This window comes from Fundulus heteroclitus, chromosome 16, assembly GCF_011125445.2.
Source record: "Fundulus heteroclitus isolate FHET01 chromosome 16, MU-UCD_Fhet_4.1, whole genome shotgun sequence".
In the NCBI taxonomy this organism is placed as follows: Eukaryota; Metazoa; Chordata; class Actinopteri; order Cyprinodontiformes; family Fundulidae; genus Fundulus; species Fundulus heteroclitus.
In genome coordinates, this window is record NC_046376.1 from 33,145,405 (window position 1) to 33,171,395 (window position 25,991).

General features: G+C 40.1%; 1 protein-coding gene across 1 annotated transcript in view; it reads right to left on the reverse strand.

Annotated features, from left to right (window-relative positions):
* Positions 1 to 2,338: 2,338 nt before the first annotated feature.
* cpt1cb (carnitine palmitoyltransferase 1Cb) overlaps positions 2,339 to 25,991 on the reverse strand; it is a gene marked incomplete in the record, with an annotated part of 56,655 nt that continues 33,002 nt past the window's right edge. The window contains 17 exon segments of the mRNA XM_036148528.1: positions 2,339 to 3,235; positions 4,215 to 4,307; positions 6,761 to 6,874; positions 7,541 to 7,696; positions 7,863 to 7,991; positions 9,846 to 10,010; positions 10,506 to 10,622; positions 11,123 to 11,228; positions 11,470 to 11,658; positions 11,867 to 12,062; positions 14,933 to 15,020; positions 18,626 to 18,733; positions 19,066 to 19,143; positions 19,524 to 19,661; positions 19,826 to 19,927; positions 20,136 to 20,313; positions 22,488 to 22,627. Coding sequence (XP_036004421.1) covers positions 3,107 to 3,235; positions 4,215 to 4,307; positions 6,761 to 6,874; positions 7,541 to 7,696; positions 7,863 to 7,991; positions 9,846 to 10,010; positions 10,506 to 10,622; positions 11,123 to 11,228; positions 11,470 to 11,658; positions 11,867 to 12,062; positions 14,933 to 15,020; positions 18,626 to 18,733; positions 19,066 to 19,143; positions 19,524 to 19,661; positions 19,826 to 19,927; positions 20,136 to 20,313; positions 22,488 to 22,627 — 2,226 coding nt within the window.

The following is a 25,991-nucleotide window of genomic DNA, read 5'->3' on the forward strand; positions in this document are numbered from 1 at the left end:
TAGACTGGACACTCCGGCTACAGCCTTGCCAGGTGCCCCCTTCTAGCAGAGTGGAAAAAGGAACACATCAGGATGGATTAATGGAAGGATATACAAAAATAAGAATCTGCATTTTCAAGCAAAACCGCAGCCCTACACACACACACACACACACACACACACACACACACACACACACACACACACACACACACACACACACACACACTACATGGAAAAAACTGAAGACCTCAGAAACCTTCAAGATTTTGAGATGCCAAAACCATGTCATGCCATACAGGAGACTTTTACAGTAACATTTCTGTACGATTTCCTTACCCCAAGACTTAATTCTCTGGCCTTTATTTATTATCACATGTTGAGTCCGGTGTATGCTTTGGATTATACACCTGCTTTACAACCCAAAAGTGAGAGATTTATTGGCAGGATCCACTGGAAAATGACTGAAAATGTGATATTTCATATGGTTCGTGGCGCCGTGTGCCCTAACAAGGCTCCAGGAGCCATGAGAAAGTAGAAAAAGCACACAGATTCTCCAGCATACTATGCCGTGGGTATGAGGTGCTTTTTCAGATATCCATACTTTCATGTCAACTCCATCTTGAGTGGGTGTTGCTGTCTTAATCTTGGTCTCATTCAACCAAACTTGGCGACCCGAAGAAGCCACTCTTGCAGTGAGCTTTGGAGATTTTCCTTCACTTCGCTTTCTTGGTGTAAACAGGTCATGGATTACTGGAATAATTAGGCTACCAACAACTGTGGTGTGGCTAATCTTATTTAAAATAAATGTTTCTGAACATTGAACCTATTGTTCTCAATTTGCAGGCTGGATTTTTCTCCATCTTTTAGAGTAGGGCGGGCTGCAGGATGTGAAGGATTTAGTTGGTTTTTTTTTATGAATTTTTTCCCCATGGGGGCTCATCTGTTTTTGAGTTGATATACAGAACATGTGAATTCTTTTTATGTTCAGAGCTCCGGTCCCAAGCATGGAATTTTACCCCTCTAGGGGGGATTAAAATGTCATTTTTTATGATCTGATATTATGCAACTAGTAAACTCGCATGGAAAAATTTAATGGTGACACTTCAATATTCCCTTTTAACTACCACTGTCGAATACCATCATACTGTATTCGACAAAAATAAAACATGCTACATGAACTATAGCCGAGCTCGTTGTCAGGGAGCTCTGAATGTTTGCCACTTTCTGTCCCTCTTTGCTGCTGAACACCTACTTCCTAAGAGGTGACCTCTGACTTATGTCCTAAAAATATTCTAGCACACTTTTAGGCTCTGAGCACATCTAAATAAAAGTTTTTCCAAGGGTCAGCAAGCTGGATATCCTAATTTCTTCATGCATTACCTTCATCGGTGCCCAGCATAAAGCAAAACTATGCGTTACTGAAAGTTTTGAGTGACATTTTGATGTCAGAGAACTGCTGTAGATCAGAGTATTTTCATTAGCAGACTCTCAGATGTGGTCAATCAGGTATGGCTTTAATGTGGTTCAACTCCTTTATTTCTGCCATGTGAGGTGCCACAGGGCTCAGTCATTATACCTGTTCTTTTTGTTTTGTAAATTTCCCCCCTAGGCCAAATAATTAGGTTGTTTTCTGATGTGTCTTATCATGTCTGTACTCAGCAGTTCTTTTAAGCCAACTGTGTTGGTGGTATCAAAAAGTGGCTCTGTGACGACTACTTGCAGGTAAAGAATAAACCCTAATTACTGTCCCTGAGAACCGAATAACTGACATTAAACAATATGCCGGCTTATTGGCCTCCTCTGTCAGACCAAACCTAAGAAACGTTGATGTTATTCTTGATTTTGCCATGTCTTTGGCGTGCCATTCTCTTTTATTTTTTGTGAGCTAAGGAATACGTTTAACTTTTGAACTTTGGTGTCAAAGCTGAAATTGAGATGATTAGTCAGGCTTTTATTTCATCTCATCTTGATTATTGTAAAAGCCTTTTTGTGTATTTGAATAAGAATTGAATTCTAGACTAGTGCAGCTTAAGATGGCTGCATGTTGGAGAAGCTACGTTAGTTTTTGTGCTGATATATTGTTTTTAACATGAGCTTCATCAACATTTAATTTCCCTTTCGGATTAAGAAAGTATTTTTGAAGACAGATCTTGACCATCTCCAGTCAATTAGAAATACTGCTGGGATGCTTATAACCAACATAAGAAAAAAAAAAAAACAGCACATTTCCCCAGATTCTTTCAAAGAATGAGTTGAAGATTACTTTATTCAGACTGGCTTTTAACTAGTTTTATGTTGTATGGTGTTATCAGTACACTATTTATGATTACCTATATAAAAACTTTATAATTATTTATTAAGGTTTTTATTTCAATTGTGATTTTTTGACGTCTGAAAGGTGCTATATAAATAAAATGTACATACTTACTAAGCCTGCACAAGCCAACACACACCTAAAAAGTTGGCAGCTGACGTTTTTCTCCCTGATCAAATGCATCCTCAGATGAAATATTAAAACAGTGCCCTCGGTTGCATTCTCACTTAGATTTTTCCCTGATGAAATTCATTTTTGTCCATATGACTCTTGAGTAGACATGGGGTCACTTTTACACTTTACAGCAGGAAAGTTGTCACATTGTCCCGCGGCTTCAGCAGCTTTAAGAGTTAAAAGACAGAAATTGCAAGACTGAGCCGTTAGCATGGCTAATCAAAGAGCTAACATTAATTTAAAATGTTTACATGTTGACGAAGGACAGGCAGTTTTGCTATTACTCAGAAGTGGATGTCTAAGAACTCTGAACAAAGTACATTTCATGGACATGTATTTAAAATTAAAACAGATTGTAGGACTGGCTCATTGTTTGTTCTTTCAGTGTTATATAGTAATAAAACACAACTGTATACATTTTTATTATTATGATTACTACTAATATTATTATATGAAATACACATTTGCTAAAGTTTCAAATATTTCATCTAAAATAACACCTTGTAACACCTCGTATCTGTGGTATTGTCTCTTAATCATCACTTTGTTCTACCCGGCCCATGCCTAATATTAAGTTGATCATATTCCATCACAGGTTTTGGACTGTGAGGTACTGAGGATAATATATGTGTGTACTCAGAGAAGCTTCTTGGACTGTGGCTGGTTGGTGCCTTTGGAGGAGGTCGAGGTTTTAGCATCAGCTGACAGGAGAGCCATTATGTCTTGGAGTGCTTTTTGGATCTGAGCTCCGAACCTGTGGGAGTCCTAAAGAGGCAAACAAATGAAAAGAGGAAGGGAAAGAGATGACCTCCTTGGTAAATATTCACTCTCTTACATTTAGTGTGTTTTATTTGGACTTTATTTTATAAACCAACATGGTGTAGCGCAGAGTTGTGAAGAGAAAGGAAAATGCCTGTCATGACGGCCTTGCCTGGTAGCTTTCCAGTTGATTTATACTCAAATTAAATTTCCTAAAGAGAGACTACATTTTTACTTATTAGACTACATCTGAAGGCTATCAGTAACACCGAACTTTATTTTGGGGTCTCAGTGTAACTAAAACATGTCTAGATGCACACCATTTTCCATGTTTGTACTAGCAAAAAAAAATCTAAAAATTATTTAACCTTTACATTCCACTTCAGCATACAAGTATACACTGCTTTATGTTGGCCTATCAAGAGAATCTCCCCCCAAAAAAATTATTTATAATGCAACCAAATGTCAGAAGGTTAAAGGGTATGAATACTTTGCAAGCCACTGTCATTGTGGCAAAGCAAAGTCATTTTAAAATTTTAAAAGAAATTGGTAAACTAATAGTAAAAAATTGTTCATAACTAACACAACTGCATTCAGACCAGGACAATTACTGAGTAGATAATTAAAACCACTTTTAGTCAGACAGGATAAGTACAGTTTTTCCCCTCTTTATTTTTCCAGCTTTACTCAGATACACTGATGTAAGAGTTTCACTCTGACTGCAGAGCAGCAAAGATCATGTGGGAGAGAGGAAGTGAAAACAGAAAAACTGGGGAAACGGGGTGTTTTGTTCGTGTTCTGTGGTTAAAAAATAAACAGATGCTTGATCACAGCCTGTACTTGGAATTCTAAACGGACTCAACGCAGCTTATTGTAATGAACAGAATTTTTGGAATAAATGAGGAAATGAAATTACCAACTAAATGTCTGAGTGTATAATGACCTAACCTAAAAACTAAACAGAAGTGATGGAGATTTTACTTACAGTCTCACTGCAAGAGTGCTTTGACGACACGTGGAAGTTTATGAGGTCCTCTCCAACAATGATGTATGAAACCCCGTAACCATCGTCTGCCACCTGGTGGGAAGTAAATCATAGTAAACTAGTGTTCTTTGTACATTTCTATTGCAGGTATTCAATGTGTTTTTTTCCTCCTCCTACTTGTCTCCTATCAGCAAGCGCCACACATGTCGTCTTTGCTCAGTTTTACCCTTTTTTGTTCTGTTTCTTCAAGAAAAACCAAATCAATCCCTGCAAGAAGTGGAAATGATTCCCCTTTGCGGCCGCTTTGCTGTCGTTGCCTAACAACCTAAAATGTTTCCATGCAAACGGATTCTGCCTCATATTTTAATTTAAAACAGCTTTGTTTAAAATAAAAAAAAAAAAAAACAGGATTTTTGCTGATGTTGAAATAACACCAGTGTGATCCACACGCATGGGAGAAGAGGGCCGAAAAGCAACCATTAGAACTTCACAGGTTTTTTTTTTTTAGAAGTGCAATGTCTTCGGAGGTAAGAAACTAAGAAATAATATTTTGTTATATAATAGTATATGGAAATAATATTTTATTCTGAACAGAAATGTCTGATATTGAGTCAATAGTAGTTTTTTTTTTTTTCTTTTTGGGCAGAGCTACCCTTTTAGTTGGTCAATAACAGAATAGGCGATGTTAAAGGTTTCGATCGCTCTTCATTACAAACAATCCAGGCCCTCATGTGCTGGACAGGGAGTTCGTCTTGCAATTGGCTGGGTTGGTTGGGATGATGTAATGACTGTAGTATTAACCTACATGATAGGCTAGAATGCAAAAGGCAGGAAAACTGTTCTATTGAACTTTTTATTGACACTTTTTTTCTATCGGTTGAAATATGTCTTTCAATCTATATATTATTATTAATTTTATCGTCCAGCCCTACGAGCGAGTGCATGAACGCCATGGAATGTCATCAAGACTTATCAAGTAGTGGGTTGGAAATGAAGAGGAGTTGACTGGATTGCTATTTCTGCTGAATGCGCGCTCCTCATGCAGCAGACATAAAGTTTGTCAGAAGTAAAAGATCTCTGTCACTGCATCTTTTCTTTTTAGCAAAAAGGCCAACAGCTGGTCCCTTTTTATTCCCAGGGCAAAATGGAGCTCCCTCCATTGCTTGAAAACTGCCCTGATACTTTGTTCCTTTGCCAATCTATGTCCAATTTTGCCCTCTTCGTCGCACAGGAGATTTTTTTTTACTCTTGTGTGGAGTCTGTGACTGGGTCTGAGTTGAGCTCGTTGCTGGTCTTTTGTGGTTTTACACGTCAGGCTTGTATTGTAAGGACATATGCAAAAGAAAATAGATAATATTTAACTTCAAAACTTGTGCAACTTGAGCAATGCACCTTTAATGAGAAGGGTTTTGGATGACTGATCTTTCTTAAACTAGTTTTCAAATACAAGTAAAAATACTACTTGGAACAGTCAAAACTTTGATTTCTCTGGAACAATTCATTTTTTTAAAGAAAACAAGAAATTTCTCTTGTTTTTAAGTCTGTCTCACTTCGAGGTCGGTCTTTTCTCTCTCTGCAGCTTTTACCCCCCCCCCCCCCCCCGCTTTGCTATGTCTTGTCTTCTGAGCACTTTCTTCATATCAACCGAACTCTGAAAAACATGGATCTGGTAAGCTGGTCTCTCAATACTATTGATACATTTTTTTAGACGGGTAGGCAATGAAAGGAGGACCCGTCCGGTCCTGATTTGACTCATTTTGTGAGATACACCCTAAATTCCTGGATGGAAAACGGTGTGTCTTTCGACAGGAACGTCATTCCTGGACGTTTGAAACTTTTCCATTTGGATTAAGGATACTTGGATCTCTACTTATTGGTTTTTGTGGATTTTTGAAGTATCAGCAAATACAGCGGATGTCGGAGCCATTTGGCCTTGATCAGGCTGCCGGCTGCAAACAACGCGCTCACTGTGGCTGTGAATGGACAAACCTGGAAGGTGAAAGAGCAGAGCCGAGGGCTGGCTGTGCTGGAACGCAGACTGGCTTCGGTGGTTGAACTCAAGGGGGTGATGGGATAAAATCTGGTAGTGTAGCGCGGAAAAGCCCAAAAGTTCGGATAATTGGATTTACCATTTGGAGCCAGCAATAGACTAATTTGTTAGTGATGTTATGTTATGGTGATGGCACTGAAACAGCAATTTCCCTCTGGGATTATTAAAGTATGTCTGATTCTGATATTTAATTAGCATATTTAATTGAGTGAAATGTTTTAATTACTAGTATTGTTACTGTGTTTGAAAAATCTTATTGTTTTTTTTTGTTGTTATCAAAAACGGTCTCTCTTGAAAATAGGATTTGAAATATCTATGAAAATACCTGGATAAATAAAGGTTAAATAAAAAAATAAATAATACATTTTATGGGTAAATGAAACATTACATTTTTTATTTTATTATCATTACTGCTGTTCCATTTTTATTCCGTTGAGGGTCATGGATCTATTGAGCCTCAGGAGTATTTAGTTAGAGAGGGAGTGTGTGTGCTTACAGGCCCAAATCCGCCGCCAAGTGATATGTAATCTGGGTGGTTCTTCAGGTCAAACAGCTCCAGCTGCTGAACGGGGGTCTGACTGGTGGAGAGGCGCCAGGGCTCAGACAGAACCTAGATCAGAGACAAAGGAGAGAAACGGAAGGAAACGTTTTTTTTTGTTTGATTGTTGAGTTACATAAGCATTTGAACTTAATTCTGGTTCATAGATGCTTCCGGAATGCTTTTTGTTTACATGAAAATTGCCCTGTTCTACTTTGGAGTTCTTCCTGCTTTGTTTAAAGTTAAACAAAAAAACTAACATATCCCTCAGAGATGGAATGCTAACGCAACAGGTCAAAGGTCACATTACAACCACAAACCTCAATGTGCTTTAATGATTTTCTTTGTAAAGCCAACAGAAAGCAATTTTGACTGAAAGGGGAAATGAAACATGGTTTCACCACAAATCAGATAAGGGTGAAATGCATTTCCGATTTGCTCCAAAGTCATTGCTTTGTAGAAGCACCTTTTACTGCAGTTGGTGGCAGTGGATTTTACTGCATGCCAAATGCGATTTTTACAGAAAACAAAAGGAAAACAATGCATTATTTTTATTCCCCTTTACAATTATGTACTACTTTGATTTAGTATTTATCTTAAAATTCCAATAAAACAAATTTAAGGTTGTAATTGTAACGTGACTAAAAATTCCCAGTTCAATGAATCATGTTTGACACTTGCAACAAACACTTCAGCAACTGGTTAAACACGTCAAGAAGCAATGATTTTAACAAATACCTGGTGCAGAAAGGGTGAATCAACCCCTAAGTATTTGGAGACCACGTAGAGGCAGAAGAGGTGTCTGTCTATCCCAGCTCCAGTCATGGCCATGCGATAAAGGTTCTGATGCTTTTCTGAAGCCAGTCGGAAAAGACGCCTGCACTCCTCCTCTGTCTGTTCATACATTTCACATTGTGAATAAAAGACTAAAATCAATTTTCACTGTTTATCTCATTTTAGCAAAAGTGGAAGGCAGGAAGACAGTTACAATGAATTCATTTTGAAATAGAAACACTTGGTCAGGTTGGATTGAAGCTCTAGCCAACGAAAATCCACTTACTGCTCCATTCTCCAGAGCTTTGACAAAAGCACAGCTGTCTTTGGAGCAGGATCTCACGGTTTCTGTTCGGCCCTCCCTAAACAAACGGGTCATTGACGCCTCATATGTCAGACAGAAACCGCCACGATCCTGCACACAGAAGAGAGTAAAAATGTTAGGAGTGTTATTTTTGAGGTAGGATGTTTGAAAAAAATAAATCAGAAACACGATCTGTACATCGCCTATAGACCAAAACCGCACAAATTCCCTGGACTTCCCTGTCCGGGCACACTCGCCCATTGCATCGGATTCATTTTGAGGTTTTATTCAGCTGGCACTGTCTGTCCGTAGGTACCTTGACTGTCAGGCACACGTGCCTATTTTTGTCACAGAGTAACGTTCATGTGTAGCCTTTTAATCACCATCATCAGAACAAGTGGAAAAGTCACTTACGACATGAACCTTTTTTTGAATGGAAATACTTTATGTGAGAAACTGCAGCGCTCATGAACAAGGGTCTCTTTTTCCACAGAAAAGAGGTGAAAGGTATTTCTCTGTTTAGCAGTGGTAAAGTATGTTAATAGTAAAATGAAATGCTTCTCTCTGTATGTCGCTACCTCGTCGCCGGTGTTCACACATCTGCGGTCATCTCACCAGCATCACGCGGACTTATCACCACGCAAATCAGGGTTAGGGTTTAGCCTAGGGTTAGGCATTTCTTTATTATTATTGCAATTTGTTAGAAATTTGTAAGCAATGTATGTATATCTGTATGCTTGGGTGTGAGAGCAGGCGTTGCATCATGCACACTGGGCCACTGGGGGGTTAGATGCGGCGTTTCGGCGCATCGTACCCGGTTTTGTGTGCACCTGCCGATAAAATCCTGCAGCTGCCCCAGATTAAAGTAATGTAGTTAACAGTAAACTTTACTTTGAGGGAAAAAAACAAGGAAATAAACACATGGGGTGTTTCATGTCAGTAACTGATTTACCATTAATTATTGCCTAGTTAACGAGAACTGAGTTGCTGTGGCCTATGTCGCCTATGAAATCATGTGGGAGGTGACTTATGAAGTCGTGGGCACTTTGTTCGGGTTCAGGCTGTCACTCAGGTGACTGTGGACGTGTGGAGGAGGTGATTAAGACCGTTTGGACGTTGTTGACTGGAGGGAGGTTTTCAGTCACCAGAGGCTGGAGAAGCCCCGCTCACCGGCCAAGCTTTACATGGGCGCTGTCACTGATACGCAAACCGGTAGAACAATGAAAAACTGGGTGTTTTCATTGCTTTTGTAAATCTGATTTGCCAGCCGTAGTATTTTTTTATTGAACTCAGGAAAGTAAAAATAAAATCTGTTTTGTCTGCTGTTGTAATGTTGTTGAACAAGTTGTTAAAACTCTGCTGACAAAACAAACATTTTTTAGAACGAATATCGTCTTGAATAAAAGAAAAGGTTTTCAAAATAGCAGAAGTTCTTAATTCCTCTAAAACAGTTTCATGCGTCATGGATGTCTGGAGAGATTATGTAACGGGTGTTTCTGACTGGGGTTGCATTCAGAAAATGAAACGATTCCTTTCCCAGGTCCCGGATATAATTTTCATCATTTATTTCAAAGATGTTCACACAAACTGTCTGCATCTTCTACACATAGCGGCGCTGCTGCCTTTGGGATGCACACAATGATGTCAGACTAATAACAAGCTCAATTATTTCCAGTTTTAGTGAATAACACTGCATGTGCTTCTTGGCACAATCACACCTCCCCCACATGAAAGTGATGTGGACCAGACCACTGCTTGTGCAGGGCAGTTAAATGAGCCCGCCTTCACCAGCTTCCCCACACAGGAAAAAAAGTTAGGAATTTGGACAACAGCACTGACTCCCTAAAGTCTGGCCATTACAATAATGAATGTTTACAGAACTCAACTAATGTTAGACTAGTTTACAAAAATCCTGGATCTAATTGTAATAAATGTGTCTCTATGTAGTTGAGCTCAGACAGTTACCCTGTAGTAGGCCAGCTGTAAGCTGATCTGTATGAAAGCGTCTGGGCTGATCTTGCACTTCTTGATGCGACCCTTTCCGAAATCCCTGAACGGAAAGATGTGGCAGTCCACATCTTCTGCCAAAGCCTGGGCAACAGCCAGAGAGCAGCAGACCTGAGCCTGAACCTAACAGAAAGAAGTAAAAGGAAATCAGACGGGTTTTATGATCAAACATAGCAAGTTTACTGAGCCAAGAGACCTGTTGGGAATCAAATATATATAGCAGGACTCAGTACTTTAAAAAGTACAAAGTCTAAATCTAATGATGGGCTGTGCAATAATTTCCTTATCATTAGGAAATCATCCTAATGATCACTGACATACCAAGAAATTAAACAACACCAAAGCCTGAAAGCTATTCTGGTCTGAAATGTGTTGTTTAGTTGTTCCAGTGAGAATGAATATGCATGTTCTGCAGCCTGAGAGCTCCTTCTGTTACAACACATTCCTGTCCTGCTATAGTCTAAGTAAAACTATTTCAAATTCCCTATGTATTAAAATAAATCTAAATCTGTGGCTGCAACATAAAATCTGACACAAAGTTCAAGATGTAGTGAATACTTTTGCGAGTGTTTGCTAACAAACGTATCAAACGCGTCCTGCAGGAAGGAGTGCTGTTACCTCTGGAGAGATTTCCCACACAAGCCTCTGAGGCCGAGGCAGCGAGAGATCCACTTCTCCTTTACAGTGTCCGTCCTCAGTGTAGCCCAGCTGGAAGGCGTCTGTCGCGAGGGTGTACTGAAGAAAAACACGACACTGGGCTGATCAAGTAGCTTTGGTCAGGAGACACAGCAACTTTGACTCTGAACACCAAACTGCACCCTAAATAACGAACACTCTGCCAGTGTGTCTATTCCAATGAAAACACAGCATTTTGCAAATAAAATAGTTTTGAATGTCACTTGCACTGTCACGCAGAGTACAAAAGCACGCAACTGTTTTGGCAATCTCCTTGGCAACCAATCAAAATCAAGCCATTTTGTAAAGTAAAAATGAATACAAAATAGATGATGCACGGTAATCATTATCAGAATTGACTACTCAAGTTATCCGGCCCTTTTTTTGAAGAGCTTCAATTGTAACTAGAGTCCAGAATAATTTGTAAACTTTATCTTTCCAGGCCATGATACCTGGTTCCATTCTGATGAGAACAAACGTCTGTGTTACAAATACACTTTATGTTGCCTTCTCAAGCAAAACTTCTTAAGCATTCCACAGCTAAAGTAAGATGTACACACCTCCCAAAGATGAGCCACTGTTGGTGCATCGGCCCAGGAGTGCTCTGCATTCAGGCCGTTCTTCCCATTTTTGTAGATCACAATGGAGAAAGATTTATCAAACCACCTAACAGAGGAAAAATGTAACAGGGAAAAATAGCACAGCTCGATATTAGCTTGGTAACAGTAACTTTAAGTTGGACGACCAGAGAAATCACTCAGAAAATGCTATGAAATATATGGCCGAACATTAAATAGATTTCATTAGGAGAGCTCTGCAGAGCTTGACTGCATGCTGGTGATTTATACCGTGATATGCATTTTAGGTCATACCGCACCGCCCTTGTTATTTCCTTCTTAAAGCTCACCTGTCGTAACATTTGCCATGAAGTAAAGACTTGGCGTAGCGATCCAGGTTTCCGGCAGGGTCGTCTCCCTTCATACCCTGCTCTTCATCATCCAGCGTTATGAAGAACGCCGCCTTCTCAATGGCATCCAGGGACTTTTTATTCAGACCAGAGCTGAAAAACTGCTGCCGCATCTGAGCCCAAGGCACCCTTTTTTGGGGGGGGGGGGGACACACAAACATAATAATAATCATTTTATTTCAAATCACCAATTCATACACATTATTCTCATACATATTTCAGTAGTGAGAGCAATTTGTTCTAAAGTCAATCATATGAAGTTTTAAGTTACAATTAAAACTGTTCCACTGTTTAGTCACACTCTCATGTGCACCAACAGATGGTGCACAGCTGCTACCTTTCTCCAGCAGTGAGAGCTCCCAGTTTTTCCTCTCCGGGAAATGGTGATGAAGGGTCATCCAGGATTCGCTGGATCTGGTATTCGATTTCTCTGGGAGACAGCAGGCGACCTGCCCGGTACACCCATAGTCTGAAATAGCGTCCTCTGTGGTATACAGCCACAAACTCACTGTCCTGCCAGTGTTGGAGCACATCTGTAAAGGACAGGAAATGGATTCAATGTGGTATTTGCTTTTTGCATATACAACATGTGCACACTCTTCACCTGCTTATTCTTTATAATTTCTCATTTCAAGGAGCAATAAGCAAAGTAACATTATTTTAGAAAGAAAGAACTAAAAAATTGTTATGCAAAGAACTAAAGGTATATTTTTAGATGGACTATGGTATGACGTCACACACCATGTCTCTGTGTTGTTCTCCAGTTTGTTTTTTACAAAGCTGTGATGGCTGCTGGTGCATGCCACTCAGGGCTTAGCCCCTCCCTGCCCTTAAAATGTGTTAGCCCACAGACGATTAGGACCCATTATTACCACACAAGAAGCAACAGTCTTTGGCAAAGAAGTTGTCAGATAAAGAAAGAGACAAAACGAGGATTAAGATTGGCCTCGCATTTCTGAGGTGGAGAGCATTTGGAGAGCAGAAACAGCTCCAGTTTGACTCGGAGCTAGATTTTCTCCTCCAGACAGGTGAGTAACAGCATGAAGACAGATGCTCCTTTTTGTTGCTGTTACAGTCTTGTTAGAGAAAACAGGCTTAAATCGGAGGCAACCGGACTTTCGTTAAGTTCTTTCTGAAATGTTTCAACGCCTATCCAGGAGTCGTTGTCAATTCTGGCGGCTCGCACTTGAGCAACTTGTAGCTGGTGAACTGCTGCTTTTTAGGGACATGGAGGCCCATCCTCCTAGACGCATTCTAAATCAGATCCAAATCCATACTTGGTGTGAGTGGAGTACTTGGTCACCTGAATGATGATGAGCTTGCTGATGTAATCTCTTTGGAATGAGTTGGAGGACCGAGCTGTAAACACTGGGGAGTTGGAAGTGCAAGCCTCCCCTTCTGTTTAGTGATGGCTTTTCTCTTTTGACTAAGATGACACTCCTTCTTCAAACCATCTGATCTGTCCAAAATCCAATAACTCAGTGTAATGCTACAAGTGTATCATGTGGGTTATTGGTTAGAGTTTGACCAGCAAAGAGCCAAGCGTTGCTGTTATGTGAGGCAGGTAGACGGTACGTCAGCCAACAGAGTTCACTGCAGCCTGGCGGGCTTGTGAGTTGCTGATCCTCACGTACATTCAGGGCATTCTTTCTTTGACAAAAAATGTAAAATTGAAGAGGATAAGTGCTTAGATTTGTGATATAGAGAGAGGTGTGTTGTGTCTTGTTTTGGTCAACAGACGGTGCTTAACTAGCCCATCTAGTGGTGAAATTGCGCTTATTGTTCCTTTAAATACAATGTGGTGTCTGTGCAAGGCTGAACTGCACATAGAAGGGAGGGCTCAGCGTGTAACATTTATGTGTACACTTGAATGTGTCTGTGTAAGGTGAAGCGGATCAGTTGGAGAACCGGCAGACTTCATATGACCAGTAATGTCTTTTAAAAGAGGCAGAGTACCTATAGATGGACTATGTATAACCGTCACACGCTATCTCTCTGCGTTGTTGTCTTATCTCGTTTACATGGCCAGGCCGGCCTTGCATGCTCGTATGTGCACTTGAACAGTTCTCACTCAGGGCTTACTCCGTCCCTGCCAATAAAATGCCATTGCCAGGCACAAAATGGCAGAGAGCACGCCCATCGGATCAAAACATTCTCTTGCTAACAGCATTATAAAGTTAGGAGTTATGACATGTTCTTCAGAAAGGTGATGCTGTTCTGCTGTGTAGTTATCCTTTGCAAATAGGCTTGATACATATCTGGTTTTGGTCTACAGAGAGTGCTCAAGCTCTATCTAGTGGTGAATTCGTACGAGAGATAGAGGGGTTATTTGAAGGAGGGCTAATAAGGGCTCTAATGCCCCCAATGTGGTAGAGAAGCCTCCCTCTTCTCTGCTCCTTTTATGTGCTGTACCATTTATTAGTTGTTTTATTTTTCTTAATAATACGTGTAACGTGTAACATTATATAACCTAATTAAACAAAGATATAATTTTACTCAAAGTACAAAATGCATACAGTTTTAGGCATTCAGTTCTTAATTACTGAAATATTCATACTTATAACAGGACAAAATATGAGAGTCCAAGAAAGCTCCAGGATGAGGCTCTGTGTTATATTTTAAAGTTAACATTTTTTGATATTTAATAGTGTTTAAAGCCTCATAATGTGAGTGTTAAGACTGCACTAATGGGTCCCATGCTCAATGGAGAACAACAGACAGTGTAAAATGCTTTAATTCATTAATTTTTTAGCAGGACAAATGAAAATTATTTGTTCATAACTAGAACAAAAGCCTGGAAAGATGGCAGTAAAACGAATGGTTCTTGAAAGTAGGATCATGTTTAGAGAATCAGGTATAATCAAATGTTTGGAAAGCTCGACATTATTAAAATAAATACATTTGTTGTTAATTTTTTTACTTCAGCAGGGAAACACTTTGATGAGTGTAAAATGTAGAAAGGTCATTTATGTTGGTGTGAAAAGAGGCACATTCATTTGACCCATAGTAAAACATAGTTTCTTTATGTTTAAGAAAAACTTTTGTCAGACTGAGCAGAAATAAGCAGAATGATAATTAGCAGAAATTAAGATTTCTCTAAATATCTTAAAAGCTGTCATCTTTGTTAGCAAAATGTTTTACATCAATAGTAAACTCTGTTTCTTAATATTTCCTTTAACCACTAACAAATGATTAAAACTAAAGTAAAGTTATTGAAAACCTTTTTGTTAGATTCTAAATCATTTGCACTTATAGTTAAAATCCAGTCAAGACAAAGAACTGATACAACATGTCCTATATCATTACAAATGAGGCAGCTGTCTCGCAAAAATGAAATAATTTTGAGCCTGGGCTACTAATGTTTCCAGACCTTTAAAGTGCTCCTGCTCTGCGTGTTTATTACCTGTCTCAACTCCTGGTGTTCGAGTGGTGTTGAACATCCTCTCACATTGTGCTGCACACAGAGGAATCACAGTACCTGGAACGCGACTCTGAAACAGAATCATGAAAACATCCTTTAGCTTTTATAAATCTCTATGCTTCTCGATTATTTTCTTTTAGCAACATTTCTTAAAGCCCTGAAAATGAGTTAGTTTCCAAAGAAAGTTACAAATCTTAACAGTGTCAAGTAAATTGGGTTATTGCGGTTACAAACTTCTACTATCACACTTGTATCCTAGAACTCAGTTGGTGGCCCGCCAATTATGAGCCCCAGTCGGAAAAAAAGATCTGACATTTTCCCAGTAGATGAACGGATCATGCCTGAGCACTAATAGTTAGCAATATCAACATTCTTCTGTGTGGATGTTGTTACTTGAAGAGGAGGACTAAAGTTAGCTAGTGTCAGTATCAATAAGGTTTTAAAAATTCAGTCTCAGAAGAAGAAAAAGCAGTGATATCATGAGCACAGCTAGATTTTGGAGGTGGGTGGTTATTTTATGAAAGAAATATTGTTTCATTAGAATCTGACTTTTATTAAACATTGGATTTATAACACTGAATTTTTATCCTGTGAAATGTATGCAATTAATGTATATGATTATGTATTTTAATATTCATTAGCAAAAAATTGCCATGCAAAATGCCAGCTGCAGAAATTTGCCTGTAAATGTGTTGACCTTCTGTGACTCAAGCTGAAGCAATCAGCACTAGATTGAGTTAAGTGGCTTTTAGCCAATCAAAATATGCTCATTTGATCCAATGACACACAAGTGCATTTCCACCTGGAAAGACTCACATAGACACAAAAGGCAATTAGACAGATCTATTGGCAAAAATCATAAACATTTTTGAGGCTTGGACCCTGGCAGAAGATGTGAAAGCTGCAAATGGCTCTGAGCTTGGATGTTCAATTTTAGGATTAGGATTAGTGAAGTCTTTCCCCAGGGGTCCAGACACTGGTGGTGGAGGCCAAAGGAGAGGAGGAGCCTGAGAGCATGAAGGAGGAGATGAGAGGGAGGTGGGTTAAAGCTCAGCTGAAGAGCAGGATTTCCATGGACGGAGGGCATTTAAGCAAAGTCTTGTAGGATGACTGGCTGAGGTAAGAGGAGGACTTGATACAGATTGGCTGGATCATAGGCGCATGATGAGACAGAAGGGGAACAGGTGAGTTTTCCAGTCTGAATTTACGTCTCTCCATTAGGCAAAGGTCCATCTATTAATATTTAGCTGGTTAGTGGCTAACAGTTAAAAAACTGGTTCCCCAGGCGTGCTCCAATGGCGCAGGGGTAGTGAACATGACTCAGATACGGAGGCCTTAGTCCTCGACATGGCTGACCTACGTTTGATTACGGCCTGAGGTCTTTGGCCACATGTCTTCCCCCTCACTCAAACTCCCTTTCCTGTCAGCCCACTGTGAAAAAATTGCCATTAGTGCCACAGGATTACAGTTTTTATTGATTGCTTTGACCTGTTTGAAGAAACTGGCTACCTCTCAGTTTTCATCATCACCATCTCAACAGAGCAAAAGACTCCTCTTGCTAATGAGTTAACCCATTCTCATTGGTTTGACACATTTTCCCCACCCTTTTGCAAATCAGTTAACACAGATGTCATTCATGCAGTCCAAACTCCATTGCTTTAGCTGTGGTAGCCAAACAGAAACTATATGTTCCAAGCTCTTAGAAACTTCTTGATGGGTATGAAATCACTGAAGCACTTCTTCACACAACTTTTCAATTTGCAATCTGTTTGCAGGCCTTAAAAGGTGCCATGTTGTGTGTTGTTTTTGCAAGCATGGATGGTCTAAGGCAGATGAGAGTCAGAGTAAGAGGTAGAGGGCTCAGGGGAAGAGGAGTCTGAGGAAAAGTCTGTTTGCGAGGTGGAAGTGTAGCTGGAATGGCTCAAGTTGCAGATGAAATTTGGGCAACTGTGATTGATCATGTGGTAAATCATGGCCTTTCACTTAGAGGGACTGGACAAAGAGGCCAACCTGTTCTCAACAGAAACATGGTTACATCTATTGTAAGAGTTTTTCGACTGGAGAACAGGTATTGCTGCTATACAGTATATACAGATATTTCTGTATCTATTCCTATAGAGGAATTATTCAGTGCATGGAGATGGAAGGTATATGATCACTGCTCCTATGACCAGAAGCTCTTGCTCAATGCAATGATCGCTGCTGCCCACAATATAGATGCAGAGGCATGTCAAGGATGGATCAGGCATGCAAGAAGATTTTTCCCTAAGTGCATTGCAAGGGAAAATATTGAGTGTGATGTAGATGAGGCCATTTATTCCTTATACTTATAAGGAATAAATGATTTTTCACCACTAAGTGGGTTTTGAGCACTGTCTGTAGACCAAAACAAGTTGTGTTACAAGCCACATCTCTCCACCCCCTCCACCCTTTCCACTCCCCCTCTTACCACCTTGTATGCGCATATTTGCAAATGATATTTACACAGCAAAACAGCCTCACAATTCTGAGGAACATGTCTAGTGAAGAAGTAAAGAACCCATAATTTTATAATGCTGTTAGTAAGAGGTTATTTTGACCTGCTGGATGTGCGCTGCTTCGACACTATACTACTCTGACGGTGGCGTTTTAGGGCAGGGAGTGGCTAAACCCTGCATGCCAGCTGTTCACATGGACGTACATGCACGCATGGCCGGCCCAGCTATGTAAACAAGAGACTGGAGAACAACACAGAAAATGCAGTGTGACTACGTACCATAGTCCATCTGAAAAGACACCTTTTAGTTCTTCTCGCCACTATTTTTTAGTTATTTCTATCTAAAATAATGAAATTTCGCTTATCGCTCTTTTAAAGTGTTGCTGAAGTATTCATCTTACAGGTTCGTTGACCTTCTTCATGTACCTTGAATGCTAGTGAAGTGGTGCCAGAAACGTTTGGATCTCTATTTCTACAAAAAAGTCTGATTCTAATGAGACTATTATTTCACCACTTAATTCTTACTGTGTAGTGTTGGTACCTCTTTGATTTGGTTCTTTTGGTACTGTTTGGGTATTATGTAAATTGTGCCTGATTTAGAAATGTTAAAAAATCTATCAAATCTATCAAAGACTAATGGCTGCAAGTGTTATCACACTTCACAGACAAACACACACACACACACACACCTCTTCTACTGTGCTTTTTCCCTGTTTTCTGTTTTAGCTGTACTGTCAGAAAGGTCAGATCAAACACCTCAAGCTGTAGCTTTCTTAGAATCTTTTTGTGATAAAGTTCGTTTTTTCTGTATGTTTGTTAATGCATGAAAAAATTCTAGTCAGGGTTTTATTTAGCTTATTCCTTTTCTTATGTGTGTCTAATGTTTTTTTCTGTTCATGTACCGCACTTTGATTGTCTTGTTACTGAAAAGTGCTATATAAATAAACTTACCTTACCTGTCTTGTCCTTTTGAGCTTTTAGTGTCTGTATGTCAAGTGCCTGTTTTACAGCAACTGCTCTTACATACAGTGTACTTAATATAAACAATGATCACTCTCAGTAGGAAGGATAGAGAAAACAGCTCTTCTTATATTACAATTCTGAAAAACAAATTTGACTTCCCAAACATCTGACCAGTCAGAGCTATATTTAAAAATCTGAAAATAAGCTGTTTGGTCCAACAATGTGTATATTCTCACCGGTGTGAGCTCCTCCCTGTTTACTTTGCGTCTGTAGAGCATGAGAGCAGTAATAGTGTTTCCTGCTCGAGCTGCCTGCACCGATGTTGGCGTCACGTAGAGGAAGTCCTGTAGGGAAAAGATAGGCAGATAGGCACTGGAGCTTGGGCTTGTTGAGACCAGGCCTAACACTGATTAAAACTACATTTTACAGAAGGAAACCGTAAAAGTAATGAGCTATTTGAAATGTGGAGTATATAAGGAACTTGTCACATCTGTCTGTTTTAAAGGATGTTTTTATATCTTTTTTTTTTTCAATGCTATTTTTCATTTCTATGTTAACATTATGAGGCTTTAAGTCAATAAAAGTGACTTAGTGACACTGATTTAGAACTGGCTTTGTTTTTTATAATTTCTGTACAACAAAGCTATAAACAGGTGGTGCTGCAGGAGATTCTTACCATGCCATAATAGTTACTGTTGACCATTATTGGCCCTCGGCTTCTCAAGTAGACATATTCCTCCCACCAGTCACTTACCTGGAACACAAACCACATATCTGTTAGTTTTCTTCTTTTTCCCCAAAATGATACAGAAACAAACAATTCTACAGAAGAAACCTTTAGACTTTAACAATTGTGAGTGATGACTTATCCAACTAGTACTTCCAATGAATTTCATATGTTCTATACAATGCTGGATAATCCCTGGTTTGTCAATTATACTAGATCAAATCACAAATACAAATAACCATTAGCCTTGGAAACAGTAACTCAGCAAGAAACCGAGATATAAATGTCACACTCTCACACTTTGATGTTGTGTAAAAAAAAGAAAGAAAGAAAGCAACTGAAGCAAGATGCTTTGCACACCAAAGAATTAGCATTTTCTCATTTAATGTCTGAATCAAATTATTTACATAGTTGGTGGCCCACAGAGCTTTGAGTTTGAGGTAGCGCTGCAGCCGGTGTCCCAGGGTCGACTCAAACTCATCGGCCAACTTTGTCATCCGCTCAAACTCTGAATCCGTCAGCAGAGGGCGCACTGACTCTAGATACTGAGAGATGAACAGGCAGTTAGTAGGAAGACAAAAACAGGTAATCCAGCGGTGTTGATATATTCGATTTTGTGGCTGTAATGTGATACAAAAAGGAAAATTTACGAGGGTATGAATACCTTTGCCAGGTACAGTAGATATCATATATGATGAAGAAGACTTACCCTGCTCAGTGTGTCTTGTATGGCTGGAACAGGAAGGTGAGGAAGTGAGGTCTGGTAGCTGTACAGCAAAGGCTTCTTTCTTGAAAATAACCTCATCAGACTCTGATAAGAATAAAGAATCCAGGGTGTATCACATAAAATAACTCAGCTTATGAAGAGAACAGTTTATTTTACAGATTTTAAATTCAAATCTACTGTATCACAAATTTGTTAATAAATTACAAAAAATGTGAACAAAAACAATTGTCAAGAATGCAAATGAGAGCGGCCACAGCAGGGCGCAGTGACGCTGAGAAGCAACTTGTCTTACCACCCAGACTTTGGTGGTGTTGGAAACTCTCCCGTGCTGCTCGAACATCCAGTGGTGGTAGGAGAGCAGCAGCTTCAGGCAGAAGCGGAGCGCCAGGATGAGGGAGAGCCACAGCAGAGTGCTGAACACCAGAGCTGACACCATGGTTTGACCCTGACTGCTGAGGGAAACATGGAGACTACAGAGAAAAACAAGAAAACAAATCATCACAAAGCTTGTTCTCGAATGAATTCTGACAGACCAAATCAAATCTGATCAAACCACATACAACTCTCCTGTTCAAATCTGGCTGTGAAGAAATAAGACTCGAAAAGAGCAACAGCACCATCTGGTGGTTAAAACGGGTAGTCAATTTACAATGTAGAATCAAAGATTAGTAAAACAAGGCTTTATATTCGTTAAAATAACCACCATTTATAACCAAACAAACACAAAAAAGAAAAAAAGAAGCATAGATTTAATGACTTCGGACACAACCTGATAAATCGCAACATAATTAGGAGCCGGCTGATACTTTCACACCAAATACTTTTGACTTTGCTTCTACTCTGACCCTTTAAATTGAAAAGACTTACTTTAAACTTTGGCTCAAATTTATAAAGAACCAACAAATATTTCTAAATACTAATATAATAACAAATGCAGCTTTTAGATGTTTTTTTTTTTTCAATTCTTCTTAGAATAATTATATTGTAGGCCTAATTCCAAAACAGAATGACACTAAAGGTACCAGAAATATCACTTGGTCTTCTTTGTTTAAGTTCCTAATATATATAAGCATAAGAATATAGAATAATATATTTACGGGGTAAACTGTATTGATTCCTAGCTGGTTTATTGTAACTTCTCCTAAACCCAGATGTAAAACGAGAGAGAACAAATCGCTAAATTAATACATTTAAGTATGTGAAACATGTGGACTTTAAACTACAGTTGAGAGGCGACTGTCTGGTAATTTAATCTTGGGGCCTGGAAAAGTTTTAACTTTGATGTGAACCCAGAAACGATTACAACTTGGCTTTAACCTCTGACGGAACGCTCTGCAATTGCTTACCTTGCAATGTTAAGGTTTGGAGTAAGATTTCCAGTTTCTTGATGATTCAGAAAGATTTTTCCTCTGATTATTCTGTCTGCGCGGCATGTCTGGGAGCTTTAGGCCTGAACTGTAACAAAGTCACTGCATCCATGCTGGCAGATAGCGGCGCCAGAATCATGTATAAAGAAATCAACTTGAATCCAACGTTTGTTTCTATACAATTGGATAAATAACTCAGCTAACTATTTCCATGATCTGTTAGTCATGTAGCAGCAGGTCTGTACCGTCACTGTTGGTTAACCGGGAGATCATTTTCAGAATTTTTAAACATCTGTTTTATTGTATTTTATTATGGATCACTTTTTCATTATTTTCTCTATTTACTAGCTGTTTAATTTGTTTTGAATAACGTCTAGTGTGAAAGGCAACGTCAGCAGGGATTCCCAGACGTTTCTGAAGCTCAGCTGCTTTTGCTGCTTGTTCTGGCTCACAAAAACACCTTTCAGCAATACCCTAAAAGTGATTTATTATTAACCTAGGACTGACAGGCATATATGATCAAATCACTTGCGTGAGACTCAAAATCCAAAGTTTAGGGCTTGGACTTGATTTAGGACTTGCGTGTGTTTACTTGGGACTTGACTCAAGATTGGGGTGGAACCACTGGAGACTTACTTGTTGCTTCCAAAAGAAAAAAGTGGAGAAGTAACTGACCCCTTACTAATTTCATCTGTTTTTGTTTCTTTCAGGTCAAACAAATATAAATACAAGACAAAGATAACCCAAAGAATACAAGGTGCAGTTTTCAAATGAATATGTCACTTATTAGGGGAACCTGGCACCATGTAAGTACCCATCCACCTGCTAACCATAATAACTAGTGTGCTGCCACCACGGAGGAGAACAGTGACGTAAAAGCTCATGGGAGAATAACCCAGGAGCACTTGGGCTCACAAACTGAAGGCTGGAATCAGCATTTTCTGCTAGAAAGCAGACTTCACGATGTAATCACATTTTGTTTTTGGTCTACAGCAACTTGAGCGGGTCCTGAAGAAGTACAAAAGCCCCGGGTTATCAAACTTACGCCACCACCGTTGAATGTTGGTAGGATCCTCTTTTTCTGAAATGCATGGCTAGTTTTTTGCCAGGTGTAACACAATGCACACTTTTTCAGTAACACCGCCTTTGTTTGTATGTAGGAAGTCCAGTCATGGTAGTGTGTGCATTCTGTAGTATACCCTGTATTTCTACATTGACACTGTCTTTGTTACTTTTTTTGGTGGTTTGTTAAACCAACACATCCAGGACCTGCTTACCTTAATGGAAGATGCTGCTGGATCTTTGCGATGAGCCCCATGCTGGGATCCGACTGCATATACATGGTAGCCAGGATCCCTACGGCAACAAAGAGCCACGAGGACGGGCTAGCAGGATACACTCCCTTTATGACACTGTTCTGTAACAACAGAAGAAGAAAAGACCTCGCATGATTGCACCAAATCCACATCATTTCTTTATATTAGCATTTCATGTTTCCTCATCTAAAATTGACTGTTTACACACTTGATCTCCTGCACCTTGAGGGCATGAGGTGTTAGTCTGTAAACCATCTCAACTTCTGACAAGTGATTGTATCAAAGGATTTTCATCAAATGCCGTTTCTGTAAATCTAATATAAATGTAAATAACTGTGTAGGGGACTGTTATGCAACTTGTCTAAAGATAGCCTAGCCTGCTAATACATGGATGCCAAGTGTGGTTATCCGCTATGGAGACAGAAAGCAACAGGCAAAAAGAACAGAGACAGAGATCTAAAGTTTTAAAGGTATAGGGACACGTTAAATTTAACAGACATGGAAACAGTGCAGCGAGCTGTCTGGTAGGGATGTCATGAGACGAGACAAGGATTGGAGTAATGAGTGGCTCGCTGGTGCGTCGGTGGTCCTCGGTGTCCGGGGATGGGTGCTCGGCCAGGCGCCGGCTCACTCCTGATGGCTGCTTCGCGGGGCCTGATCCCCCATGGCTCTGTCGTTTGGTTTCTTCTTGCCTGCCGGGGGCGGTGCGCCCCTGAGCCTCGGGTTCCTGAGGCCCATGGCTGGAGGCAGAGTCCACAGGCTCCTCGCCAGAGCTCTCGGTGGCTTCGGTGTTGTGACTATTGGGGGCTTTCCTGGGCCCCCCTCTCCTCTTCCCTTGGGTGGGGGAAACAGATTTCCTGTGTTGGCCCCTCTTGGGCACCTTTACTTTACGGGTCTTTGGCTCTTCACAACCACTATTGAGCATTTTTCTCATGGATAAACCTTTCATACACAAGCGCACTTTTCACAAACACCGTTTCACAAATACAGGTGCTTGGATCCAGGTACTTACAGACTCACTTCTATACACAAAACCCCCATTATTATCTTTAGCTGTCTTCACACATTTTGTATTAAATAATAAACTATATTCTTCAGTGAGTATTTAGGTATTGGTTGTTTGTACCTGTAATACCTCATCGGTTGGTTTTGCTGCTCTTTTTATATCTTTCTTGGCAGGTGTAGAAGCAGACTAAGGGTGTCATATTGCCCTTTCCCTTTCCTCTCCTCGTTTTCTTTCACATTTTCTCCGTTTAAGCATTTTGTCTCAACTGTTTCTCCCCTTTTTTCCCCTTTAACTTCCCTGTTTTGTGTCCATTTAACATGAAACTGTCCCAGCATAAAATCTAGTAAAGCTTCTTGTATGTATAAATCAAGCGGAGCACTATGGCGAAACCAATAAGGCTCCACTTGTGAAAGTAAAACCTCTTGGGCTCTTTTTGGCATTTAGATAACAATTCTTAATGCTGCATTGCCAGGCAAGACAATAAAAGCTGCTTATTGACACAGATGCACATTTTTTCTTGCTTTTCTTGCAAATCAAATTAAACTCAAACAATTTTGCAGTTAAGAAATGGATAAACATTTCCAGATGTACAGAGCTGGTAGAACCAGACCCTCAAAGACTTGCAGCTGCTAGTCTGCAAATGCTGGTATCGTCGGCTCAACCTGCTGACCTAGACCCTATTTGACCCAAGGCTAGTCCTAGTTTATCAACTTTAACCAATGAGTGCTATAGTTAATCAGATAAACCTGAAAGGCCCCAGCAGAATTGACACCTTTGTATCCTACTCCAGGGAGTTTACATATACTCTGGCTGGAAATAAATGTCCCAATCAAGCTTACTAGAGTGGGTGGGATTTAAAATAAAAAATAGGAAAAAAATAGAACAGAGAACAAATAAAAATAAAATATAAAACCTACACGGCTGCTCTGGATATAAGACACATGGAAATGAGAAGAGATTTATGAGTGAACAGGATGGGGGAACCTGTTGAGAGCAGAGCCAGAATCACTAGAACTCCAGCAAGAAGGGCTACTGTGTCTTTTTCTTTGTAGCAAGAGCGTTTTTTTTTCTCATCTCTCTTTAAGTTCTGTATTTCTTTACAGAAAACACCCTCTTTGTCTCCTACAGGACCAACGGTGTGACTCCGGGAGGGTGCCAAAAATAATGCACCTTAAAATTTCCGCACATGCCTTTATTTTATTACCCAATCAAGAACCAAAAACTTTTTTAAAGGATGGAAGGACACTTACCAAAAAAAAAAAAACTCCAAGAGATGCAGTTTTTGAGTAAAAAGAATGTGATCAAAACAGGACAAAAATTAATAAAGGTTAAAAAGAACAGATACAAAAATCAGGTTATAAAAGACTGACAAAGATTCAAAAGCTTCTTCTTCAGGTATTTCTAAAAGGCAGAGATGAACAAAGACAAAAAAAAGCTTCGGTCTCGCCCTGCAGAGGGATCCCACCCTGTAGTGGGTGGGATCCCCGAATCTCTCACGCCCCCCCAAAAAACTTCAAGCAGCGAAATCTCTGAAAAGCTAAAAAGGAAATCTGAAAAGCTCCACAACCCTAGCTCCTAGCAATGCTCTAAACATACGTGAGTACCAACATGATTAACATATAAAGAGGGGTTTAATACACTAATGATACTGTGAAGAAAAGAAGCAGAGTCTCTAAGGTGAGCAGGGCGTGGCGGGTGTCTTTGTTACACTGCAGGCCATATATGGACTTCCTTTTCGCTGAGCTCTCTCTTCCACTGTCTTCTTGGATCTAGGTTGCAGAACGTTCCAGTTTGCCCTGGAATGAGCCCGGACTCCCCCACATGATGGCCTCTCGTGTCCGTAGGCTCCCTCTCTCTCTCCCTGAGTGGCATCAGGTGGAACTGAAGGACCTGGACCCGGGGAGCTGACCTCTGATCCTGTGCCTCCTTTTCACAGCAGAGGCTTACGCATTTCTTCTGAATCTTGCGTTTCAGCATTGAAGCCTCCAGCAGAAAGCTGACACGTGACGTTTCTTTTAAATTTCCACATGTTGGAGTATTCAACCGGGCGGCCTGAAAACAAATGCCTGCCACCCGTTCTACTTTTTGATCTGTAAAGAATTTGGAAAAGCCACTCAATATTTTCCCTCCACTCCTCCACCGGGTGCAACGTTTTCCAATCACATCTAAAGCGACAAAATGTGGACACGTCAAAGGGATGTAAATCACTTTGCAAGGCCCCGTAACAGGCAAGAAGAACCCAAACGGCAGACATGACACCCTCTGGGCGACCACACGCCCTGCAGAGTTCAGGAGGTGCTCATGGCAGACTACTGTGCATGCTAAGCTGTTGAACATTATAAAACAGCTTCACCACTGACCAGACAGCATTTTATTAAGTATCCAGCTGCTGTATTTTTGAGACTTTTACAGATTCATGTTTGTGAACTGACACCATTCCTCAGAGTCTTCTGGCCTTC